Source organism: Hyperolius riggenbachi, chromosome 12, assembly GCF_040937935.1.
Source record: "Hyperolius riggenbachi isolate aHypRig1 chromosome 12, aHypRig1.pri, whole genome shotgun sequence".
NCBI lineage: Eukaryota > Metazoa > Chordata > Amphibia > Anura > Hyperoliidae > Hyperolius > Hyperolius riggenbachi.
In genome coordinates, this window is record NC_090657.1 from 169,007,408 (window position 1) to 169,019,492 (window position 12,085).

Genomic DNA, 12,085 nt, shown 5'->3' on the forward strand with positions numbered 1-12,085 from the left:
CACAGTGATGCAGGCCTGTTGTCTAGGTGACGGTTACTGTGGAAGGGAGAATAAGCTGTGGGAGTAGCTGAGGCTGTTAACACTGAGCTGGGGGGAAAAAAAGGCAGAAGTGATGTCACTTTCAGCATCATAGAGAAACAGTAAAGATGGAAACCAGCAGAAATATTTTTTTTTTTTTCATATCAAATTTCTCCTAAATCTGACAGTACACATTAAAAAACAACAGGATAGAGAAGTAATTTATCCACTTATTGGATGATTTTTTTATTTTTATTTTTTTTCTGTTAATATGTTTTTTTTGTTCAATCCCACTTCAACCCATTTAGGTTCCGTGGTTTTCACGAGAGAAATGTTCACCTCCCATTCATTAGCCTATAACTTTATCACTACTTATCACAATGAACTGATCTATATCTTGTTTTTTCCGCCACCAATTAGGCTTTCTTTGGGGGGTACATTTTGCTAAGAGCCACTTTACTGTAAACGCATTTTAACAGGAAGAATAAGAAAAAAAAATGGAAAAATTCATTATTTCTCAGTTTTCAGCCATTATAGTTTTAAAATAATACATGCCTCCATAATTAAAACTCACGTATTGTATATGGCCATATGTCCCAGTTATTACACCGTTAAAATTATGTCCCTATCACAATGTATGGCGACAATATTTTATTTGGAAATAAAGGTGCATTTTTCCATTTTGCATCTATCACTATTAACAAGTTTAAAATAAAAAAAATATAGAAATATTTCATCTTTACATATTTAAAAAGTTTAGACCCTTAGGTAAATATTTACATGTTTTTTTTTTATTGTAATGTTTTTTTTTTATAGTAAACATTTTATTTGGGTAGTTTTGGGAGGGTGGGGGGTAAACAATAGATTTAGAATGTAAATGTGTGTTCATTTTAATTTATTTTTATTTTCAGTTGTAGTATTACTTTTTGGCCACAAGATGGCGGCCATGAGTTTGTTTACATGACGTCACTCTAAGCGTAACACACGCTTAGAGTGGCGCATCGGGGAGGGAACGGGCAGAAAAGGCGCAGCTTCTGAGAGAAGCTGTCGCTTTTTCAGCGGGGGAGAGGAATCAGTGATCGGGCACCATAGCCCGATACATTGATTCCCTGGCTACCGAATCCGCGGCCGGGAGTGCGCGTGCACACGCACGATCGGCCGCGGGGGCGCGCGGTAGCGCACATGGTTCCTGGACGTAGTTTCTACGTCCAGGAACCAAAATAGGTTAAAGAGGAACTTCAGCCTAAACAAACATACTGTCATTAACTAATTAGTCACATTAGTTATGTTAATTAAAATAGATAGGTAATATAATCTCTTACCCACCCTGTTTTAAAAGAACAGGCAAATGTTTGATTTCATGATGGCAGCCATCTTTTTGGTTGAAAGGAGGTGACAGGGAGCATGATACACAGTTCCAACTGTCCTGTGTCCTGAGCACCTCTCCCAGTTGCTAGGCAACGTGAACAACAACAATGAACTCGATGGATGTATGTCTTTTTTCAACCACAACAACTATGTAACTATGTAACTATCATGCTCTGCACAGCATCAGGGAAAAAAAGCCCGGGCTTTTTTCTTTGATGGGTGGAGCTTAGCTAAAAATGCAGCTAAAAATGATGCTTTGGTAAGAAAAACAAAGTTCTGATGCTGTGAAACTGGTAAAGAAACACCAGGATTTTTCAGTTCTGCTGAGTAGATTTTTAGTCCGGAGGTTCATTTTAAGGAGAAACTGCAGAGCGGTGCGCCATGATAAACATGCAGGGCTAGTATAGGCAGCGGGGGCTGGGGGAGAGAGGCAGCGGGACACTAGAGGGCATAGGGCGGATGTATGCAGAGGCATACGTTACCTTATCCTGGGCCAGCGATCGCTCCTTCCGTCCGCTCCTTCCATTCGTTTGCTGTAGTCCCGCAGCCGGCCAATCAGCATGCGGAGACTGAAGCCACATGGTGATTGGCCGGCTGCAGGACTACAGTAAACGAATGGAAGAAGTGAAGGAGCGGAGGGAAGGAGCGATCGGCGATTCGGCGGCCCAGGACAAGGTAACGTATGCTTCTGCACACATCCTCCCCTGATGCCTATGCCCTCCAGTGTCCCGCTGCCTCTCTCCTCCACCGACCCCCGCTGCATTCTTGAACACTTATAACGCTATTTAGCGTTATAAGTGTAAGGCACACTGCCTGCGCCATTTTTTAACACTTATAACGCTAAATAGCGTTAGATAATGTAAGTCTATGGGGCGCCCTTTGTATTCCCTTGGCGCTGTGCGCCATTATTAACTGTCACGCAAAAAAATGTGCAACTGTGTTAAAGTGTACCAAAGATGACATGTGACATGATGAGATAAACATGTGTATGTACAGTGGCAAGCTTATTAATAACTAGACTGTTTTACTTGCGTTATTTTGCTGCCTGAAAGAGTTAATTTCTAGGCATGGAAGTGACAGCTTTTGTTTTGTCGGTAGCTTGTTGGTAATATAGTAAACATCACTGATAAGCAAATTACTGGCATAAAATTTTTCCTGTCAGAAAACAACTTCTGAGGACAGGGGAAAGATAAAATACATGAACTATTGACCTTTTTCTAACTCTGGGACACTTAATAGGCTGCCACTGATTAGAGACAGTAAAACATTCATCCTACTTTGTAAATGTTTGAGGCAGGGAACACACTTGTCTTTCAGTTTTCTGCGCGCGTTTTCCGGCATACTTTTTCTGCACACCAAGTGCGTCTCTATGCAGGAAAACGCGCGCGTTTTTTCATAGCAGCTGATGTAATTGATACAAAAAACTGACAAAATGTGCAGAGTCATGATGCAGAATGTCAGTTTTTTTTTCTGCGCGCAAACAAAATATTAAGTGTGTACTAGCCCATTGATTAACATGAGTTCTCAGTTTTTCGGTGCAGAAAACGCGTACGAAAACAGTCAAGTGTGTTCCCTGCCTAAAGATAAAAGAAAACCCTGGAATACAATAGGAGGGTCATTTTGGGGAGTAGGAGAATATATAGAATTGATTATCTCATCAGTTTATTTTTGCTTTAAATTAAAAACAGTAGAAGGTAGCCTGCAAGTTATAAATAGTGCTCAAATGAATTCATGAAATAGTCTTCCCTTCCAGTCATTGCCTCGTTTCCTTTGGCCCTATGCTCATGGAACATCTTCTTCTCATGGAGAATATTGTGACCAGTACCATCATGACAGCTTGTGGTTTCACCCGCCCTTCCCACAGTATGTGTAGGCGGAGCCTGTGTCACATGAAGTATCAGGTGATCAGGCAAAAGGAGAACTGTCTCACATGCTTACTAAGCTCTAGTCTCTGTGGGTGGTCATCTCTTCAAGAATCAGCAGCCACGGGTCATGTGATGCAAAAATTAAAAGGATTTCAAAGGAACTTGCTAATTAACATGTTGGCAATCACGATGCTTGATGCAGAGATATATACAGGCTCGGACTGACCCACCGAACCACCAATTTTTTCATCGGTGGGCCCCCCGCCTCCTGGGGACCCCAGAGCTGAGAAGGAGGGGGCACAGCGCAGGAAGGGGGGAAATTGAGCACAGAGCGGTGGGGAGGGGGAGGCTCACCTAGGGGCTCTCCCTTCTGCGCTCTCCCCCCCCCCCCTCCAAAATTGCAGCCAGCCAGCGGCAGCGAGCGGGGAACAGCTTACCGGCATCAGAGCGATAGCGCTGCGTGCCGCTGGGCTGGGCTCAGTCTCCTGCACTGACCAATCACGCTCTTGCAGAAAGTACTGCGAGAGCATGATTGGTCAGTGCAGGAGACGGAGCCCAGCCCAGCGGTATCACTCTGATGCCGGTAAGCTGTTCCCCGGTTGCTGCTGCTGGCTGGCTGCAATTTTGGAGGGAGGGGAGCGCAGAAGAGGGGCCTCTAGGTGAGGGAGGGGGGAGGCTTCCCCCCTCCCCACCGCTCTGTGCACAATTTCCCCCCTTCCTGCGCTGTGCCTCCCACCTTCTCAGCTCTGGGGACCCCACTAACTGGGGACCTGCCTTTATGGGGATATCTGCTGCCAATCTAATTGCATTTTGTAGGGAAATCTGCCGCCAATCTAATTGCATTTTTGTGAGAAAACGCGGAAAAGCCGCCGCGTGTACTAGCAGCAAGGCGGCTGATTCCGCATCCAACGCGGCGGTCTGCACGCGGAAGCGTGCATCTAGTGACATGGCAGAACTCGGAAAAGCCGCCGCATGTATTGATAGCGAGGCGGCTGGTTCCGCGTCCAGCGCAGCGGTTTGCACGCAGCAGCGTGCAGCCGGGGTGGCTGGGCCTGTTAGTTCACATAGGTTTAGAAATACACGCGCGCGAGCTGAAAGGCAGAACTTTTATGATGGCCAAGGGGGGGGGGGGGATCAGCTGACCAGGCCGGTCAGCTGACCTTAGAGCTGGTAACCATTGGTTGATCTCTTTAGGGCGGCGCCAGAGAGCACTGCTCTATATATGGTTACTGCTGGCCACTCTCAAATTGTCTGCCGTTGCGATCACTACGTGGAAGCACTCAGACCTTAGTCAGATCCTACAGTGTGTTTGAACCAGGAGGACCTGGGAATTCACACTGAGCCAGATTACTTGTGTTATTATTCTGTTATACTTCAGACTAGTTCCAGGGTGTAGAGACCACGGACCTCACACCCAAGACTAGGGAACTTGTGTTATCATCCTGTTATACATCAGACTAGTTCCAGGGTGTAGAGACCACGGACCTCACACCCAAGACTAGGGAACTTGTGTTATTATTCTGTTATACTTCAGACTAGTTCCAGGGTGTAGAGACCACGGACCTCACACCCAAGACTAGGCATTGTTTGATATTTGTTATGACCTGTTGCTTTCCTGACTATCCCTTTCTGATTCGGTACCACGCATATCTGATATACCGTTGCCAAACCCTGCCTGCCCTGGATACCGAATCAGCCTTCTGTCTTTCGTACTTTGTCTGTCCGTGTGTTACCGACCTGGCTTGCCCGACCTCGAGAGCCATCTCTCTCCACTAAAGAGATAGTCTCCTGATCAGTCAGTGACATCCACCTCCAGGTGTCACTCACTCTCTGGTCCTTCCTACCTTCAGCCTGACTCCACCCCTTGGAGAGTCTCAGGCTGCTGGAAGGTTTCTGTACTCTCTATAGCAGTACTTCCTGTACTGCCTAGGGCCACCTGCTCTTCAGGTGGGTTACTCAAAGTCATACTGTTACACCAAACACTCACTATATACATATTTAGAGGTGTCCAGAGGTTAGCACTATAGCTGTATTATTGTTGATTCTGCAGATCATCCATAATCAGGTATAGATCTGTATTCTTGGTGATACTGCAGATCACCAATAATCAGTTCCTCTCTGCGAGCTGACACCGATCGTTACAATTTTGTAGGGAAATCTGCCGCCAATCTGATTGCATTTTCTGGGGATATCTGCCGCCAATCTAATTGCATTTTGTAGGGAAATCTGCCGCCAATCTAATTGCATTTTGTGAGGATATCTGCCACCAATCGGATTGCATTTTGTTGGGAAATCTGCCGCCAATCTGATTGCATTTTGTGGGGATATCTGCCTCCAATCTATTTGCATTTTGTGGGGATATCTGCCACCAATCTAATTGCATTTTGTGGGGATATCTGCCACCAAGCCAATTGCATTTTGTGGGGATATCTGCTGCCAATCTAATTGTATTTTGTGGGGATATCTGCTGCCAATCTAATTGTATTTTGTGGCGAAATCTGCCGCCAATCTAATTGCATTTTGTGGGGCAATCTGCCGCCGATCTAATTGCATTTTGTGGGGAAATCTGCCGCCAATCTAATTACATTTTGTGGGGCTATCTGCCAATCTGATTGCATTTTGTGGGGATATCTGCCTCCAATCTATTTGCATTTTGTGCGGATATCTACTGCCAATCTAATTGCATTTTCTGGGAATATCTGCCGCCAATCTGATTGTATTTTGTGGCGAAATCTGCCGCCAATCTAATTGCATTTTGTGGGGAAATCTGCCGCCAATCTAATTGCATTTTGTGGGGCTATCTGCCGCCAATCTAATTGCATTTTGTGGGGCTATCTGCCGCCAATCTAATTGCATTTTGTGGGGGTATCTGCTGCCAATCTAATTGCATTTTGTCGGACAATCTGCTGCCATTTGACTACTTGATGAATTTAACTCAGGCATGTAACGACTTGATTATTTTATCTAAAATGTGTCTGGTCAGACCTAATCTCTGTGAATAATGCCGCTACTTATTTAGTGTTTTTTTTTTTTTAAGTCTGCCCATGACTCTTCATGACCACGCCCATGTTCCAGTGCGTGGTGACACTTTTGCTGCTTCTCCTGTTGGAGACTGTCCTCAGAAGTGCTCACAATCTATTCCCTACCATAAAATCAAAATTGAGGGGGGGAGAGGGGGGCGGGCCCCAGGCTGAAACTTCCTTGGCGGCCCCTTAGTGTCCCAGTTCGACCCTGGATATATATGTAGATGTTTGAACTGCTATCTGGAGTTTAAAGAAATTAAATATAGCTTGACATAGCAGTTTTCTAGTGGAAGTTCTGACTGGACTTCATCTTCTTATTTTTTTTATTCTAAACCTTGAAATTAGTTTCTCATGCTTGAGATTGTGTGGGAGGAGCTGCAGTATGCTCTGGAAGTGGGTGGTTTTATCACCTGTGTGGGAGGAGCTGCAGTATGCTCTGGAAGTGGGTGGTGTTATCACCTGTGTGGGAGGAGCTGCAGAATGCTCAGGAAGTGGGTTATCATCAGTGTGAGGGGAGCTGCAGTATGCTCTGGAAGTGGGTGGTCTTATCAGCTCCAGTGTGGGAGGAGCTACAGTATGCTCTGGAAGTGGGTTATCACCACTGTGGGAGGAGCTGCAGTATGCTCTGGAAGTGGTAAGTATCACCAGTGTGTAAGGAGCTGCAGTATGCTCTGGAAATGGGTGGTATCACCAGTGTGGAAGGAGCTGCAGTATGATCTAGAAGTGGGTGGTTCTATCATTACTAGTGTGGGAGGAGCTGCAGTATGTTTAGGAAGTGGGTGGTTCTATCCTCACCAGTGTGGGGAGGAGCTGCAGTATGCTCTGGAAGTGGTGGGCATTATTGTGTACCAACAAAAGCCTAGAATGAGGTCACATGAGCAGGGAATCTGCAGGAACCTGCCTCTGACTCCCTGCCCTTTTTGATGGAATGCAGCGGGCTCAGGGGAGGCGTGAAAGTTGTTAAATGTAGCCTAAAGGTGGCCACACCCACCATACAATTAAAAAGATCCAACAATTCAATAAATATGATTGTCCTGTAAAGTCAAAAGCTTTCATTTGTTTTTGATCAACTAATCTGATTTTTTGAGATTGGACATGTTGGAAAATTCAGACCAATTTTATCAAGAATTGTATGGTGTGTGTGATGGATTGTGAAATTGCATTCAACCAGAAAAAAATTTGTATGCAACTATTCAGTTCATACCAAACTTTCTACGACCAAACTTTCTCTTTCTTTTTACTACGATCTTTTATCCCGAAATTACAGCAATCTCGAAAATATGTGTGTGGCACCTCAAAGATTCTGATCGAAACTTTTGATCAATCGGAAAAGTGGATCGGAATGTTTAAAGTGAATCAAAATTAAAAAAAAAAATGTTTTTAAATGTGGCCACCTTTAGACTTTGTTTTATACTTTTATTTTTCAGTAGAGTTAGGAGTGATCACTTAATGCCTGCTGGAAGACGGCACAGTACATGCTTCCAGGGCCGGGCCTAGGCAGAGGCGAGAGAGGCTCCAGCCTCAGGGCGCAGTGTATGAGGGGGCGCACAACTCACCCAGCTATCATTCCCCTATTGTGTTTTAAGCAGACAGAAATAAGAAAAGGGGAAACATGGGTAGTGACTGCAAGCCAGATAACTAGAGGTGAAGGTACTGGGGGGGGGGGGTGGTCCTGGTCTAATAGCAATCAGTGTGTGATGGCTGAGGTTGGAGAGATGGAGGGCACACTTTGGTGTCTCAGCCTTGAATGCTGGAGAACCTTGTACCGACTCTGCACGCTTCAACCCCCCCCCCCCCCCCCTCAATCTCTTGGCGGGGACCACCACTGCAGAAGCCACCCACCCAACTTCCACTGGTTCCTACAGTGGGGCATGGTTAAGATTTGTGGTAGTTTTTAACTAAGAACTACGTAAGGTTTGAGATTGAGAACGGACATTTGAGGCTTTGATACCTGTTACACATTGGTTCACCCATGAAGACACCTTTGGCGGGGGCATTGGAAGTAAGGGAGGGCTGTTGATGAGAGATGCGTTCCTCTCCAGAGGTGGAGACTCCAGAGATTCGGTGAGCATTAAGGCTTGTAATGTCTTCTCCACAGAGTCCTGCAGCTCCTCTTCCAACGTCATCTGGACTTTACCTAAGAGCACAGAGAAAATAAAGTTCTATCACTCTATCCCTTATCCTCAGCTTCTATTCTTTATGCCTTGATTATCTAAAACATCTTCTAAATGAAAATCAAACAAAAATCTTGTTTTGGTATTTATAGGATGTTGCTGTTGTGTGGGACTGTCTATGTCCAGGAGAACAGGAGATTATTCTTCTGACAAATTGAGGAATGATCCAATCAAAAAGATCAACAATTTATTGGGACTGAACCTGGTGGAACGTGCTGGAAAGACAGCATTGGATGGGAGAGACACTGTGTGTCTCCATATTTGTTGCCACTCCCATGTGATGGTTTACCCTTTGGGAAATAAATCTGGAAGATACTGTAAATCTTGTAAAAGTTAGAGGCAGGTCCCCTAATGTTCACCAGGCCTTGGACATCTGGATATAAATATCTGGCCTCTGTGGTGCAGTGATCCAGTCGGCATTACTTACTATTCCCTCCATGTTGTAGTAACTGTAGGAAGGAGTCATTTGGAGTGCAGCGGTCGCCGGAAAACCAAACTACCCTTGCGTGGGCCACAGACTATAGCATTACTGCTATAGCCGAGTCAAACTCAGGCGTTACATGGCCATTGCTGTGTGCCGAGAAGCAGCATCCCACACCAGAGGGCCCGCTTACACCTCTCTACTCCAGAGGACCTGCATCCTTTCTACCCAAGAATGCACGCTTCCTCCTCTATACTCCATAGTACCTTCTTCCTTCTCTCTAACCCAGAGTGCTTGCTTTCACCTCTCTAACCCAGAGTTCCTGCTTCCTCCATTCTCACCCAAATTGACTGCTTACCCCATAGTACCCGCTTCTTCCTCTCTACCCCAGAGTACTCGCTTCCTTCTTTCTACCAAAGATTGCCTGCTTCCTTCTCTATACCCCATAGAACTTGCTTCCTCCTCTCTACCCCAGAGTACCCGCTTCCTTCTATCTACCCAAGAGTGCCTGCTTCCTCCTTTCAACCCCAAAGTACCGACTACCTCCTTTCTATCCCAGAGTACCCGCTTCCCTCTCTCTACCCAAGAGTGCCCTCCTCTATACGCCATAGTACCCGCATCCTCCTCTCTAACCCAGAGTAACTGCTTCCTCCTTTATACGACATAGTACACATTTCCTCCTGTCTAACCCAGAGTACCCGCTTCCTCCTCTATACCCCATAGTACCCGCTTCCTCCTCTATACCCCATAGTACCCGCTTCCTCCTCTTTAACCCAGAGTACCCACTTCCTCCTCTATATGACCTGCTTCCTCCTCTCTACCCCAGAGTACCATCTTCCTCCTCTCTACCCCAAAGTACCTGCTACCTCCTCTCTACCCCAGAGTGCCCGCTTCCTCCTCTACTCCAGAGTACCAGCTTCCTTCTTTCTACCCAAGAGTGCCAGCTACCTCCTCTATACGCCATAGTATCCGCATCCTCCTCTCTAACCCAGAGTACCTGCTTCCTCCTCTATACCCCATGGCACCCGCTTCTTCCTCTCTAACCAGAGTACCTGCTTCCTCCTCTATACCCCATAGTACCAACTTCCTCCTCTATACGACATAGTACCCGTTTCCTCCTCTCTAACCCAGAGTACCCGCTTCCTCCTCTATACCCTACAGTACCCGCTTCCTCCTCTCTAACCCAGAGTACCCAACTCTTCCTCTCTAACCTAGAGTACCCGCTTACACCTCTCTAATCCAGAGTACCCACTTCCTCCTCTATACCGCATATTACCCACTTCCTCCTCTCTAACAGAGTACCCTCTTCCTCCTCTATACCCAACAGTACCCGCTTCCTCCTCTCTAACCCATAGTACGAGCTTCCTCCTCTCTAACCCAGAGTACCCGCTTCCTCCTCTCTAATCCAGAGTATCCGCTTCCTCTTCTCTACTCCAGACTGCCAGCTTTCTCCTCTTTATCCCAGAGTACCTGCTTCCTCCTCTTTACTACAAAGTGCCTGCTTCCTCCTCTAACCCAAAGTACCCGCTTCCACCCATCTACTCTAGAGTACCCGCTTCCTCCTTTCTACCCCAGGGTGCATGCTTACTCCTCTCTACCGTAGAGTACCCACTCCCTCCTCTATATCCCGGAGTACCAGCTTCCTCCTCTCTATCCCAGCGCACCCGCTTCCTCCTCTCTATCCCAGAGCACCCACTTCCTCCTCTCTATCCCAGAGCACCAGCTTCCTCCTCTCTATCCCAGAGCACCAGCTTCCTCCTCTCTATCCCAGAGCACCCGCTTCCTCCTTACTACCCCAGAGTACCTGCTACCTCCTCTCTACCCCAAAGTACCTGCTACCTCATCTCCACCCCAGAGTACCCGCTTCCTCCTCTCTATCTCACAGTACCCTCTTCCTTTCTATTTATCCCAGAGTGCCTGCTTCCTCCTCTCTATCCCAGAGTACCTGCTACCTCCCCTCTACCCCACAGTACCCTCTTCCTTTCTCTCTATCCCAGAGTACCTGCTTCCTCCTCTGCTTGCAGCTCCTCCTCAAGGGAACTGTCATTTGCCGAGGATGAGAGGTCTTGCAGGGTGTCCTCAGACGGAGGAGACTGGCTTGTAGGAGATGGTATATCATCTGGACTCTCTGTATCTTCTGTTGGACTCTCTCTGGGGTCCGGATCTAAAAAAAAGTTGGTAGATTATGAACAAACGGCAATAAACTGTGTTAATCATTTACATGTGAACACAACACAATGCACATACTGGCTTCCCCATAAATTGTCCCTAGACTATGATACAAACACTAAATGATACACACAGAGATATGACCATCTTCTTCACAAAAGGATCCACACCATTCAAAAATCACAAAGCTTTATTCAATCTTCATAAAATCATTTAAAAAACATGAAATGTGCCGGGTCTGACGACGTACAGCGTTTCGACTGGTGATTCTTTCTCAAGTCATCCAAAACGAGTCATCTGAACAAACGAGTATTAATTTCCTAGATACAATAATAGTATATCGTGAGAATGAGAAGTTGAAAACTAATCTTTATATTAAACCTACTGATAGGAATTCTATCCTACATTTTTCCAGCTTTTATGTAGAGCAAATTAAAGTAAACAGCCCACTGGGCCAGTACAGGAGGGTAGAAAGAATAGTTACAGACATGGAGTTGAGGAGATGAGGCACAAACAGGGTCGGACTGGGACACTGGGGCCCACCAGAGAAATTTCAACCTGAAGCCCACACCTCCCATGATTGCGGTGAAAAAGGGTGTGACCGTGCACCGGAAGGTGGGCGTGGTCATAATGTATCATGGGCAGGGCAAAATGTATATGAACTTAGCATTATAATTCAGAGACACCGCTGCCTAGCAAAACTTTGCATAGAGTCCCCCTCCAATATAAAGTGATGTTCTAGCTACCATACATATGACATTAGATTGTGAGCTCCTCTGAGGACAGTCAGTGACATCACTATGTACTCTGTAAAGTGCTACAGAAGATGTCAGTGCTATATAAATACATAATATTATTATTAATAATATGGTAGGACATTACACTATGTCTATGATAGGATTAGAGCTCCTCTGAGGACAGTGACATGACTATGTACTCTGTACAGCACTGTAGAGGATGTCAATGCTATATAAATACATAATAATATGGTACGACATTAGACTATGCCTATGATAGGATTAGATTGTGAGCTCATCTGAGGACAGT

General features: G+C 45.9%; 1 protein-coding gene across 2 annotated transcripts in view; it reads right to left on the minus strand.

The window, feature by feature from the left end:
- The window catches only part of PHACTR3 (phosphatase and actin regulator 3), a 199,290-nt gene that overhangs the window by 162,896 nt on the left and 24,309 nt on the right, over window positions 1-12,085 (minus strand). For both annotated transcript variants that reach the window (XM_068264249.1, XM_068264248.1), the window contains exons 3-4: window positions 10,872-11,033; window positions 8,226-8,411 (exon numbers count right to left, since the gene is read on the minus strand). In XM_068264249.1, coding sequence (XP_068120350.1) covers window positions 8,226-8,411; window positions 10,872-11,033 — 348 coding nt within the window. The remainder of the gene's footprint in view (window positions 1-8,225; window positions 8,412-10,871; window positions 11,034-12,085) is intronic.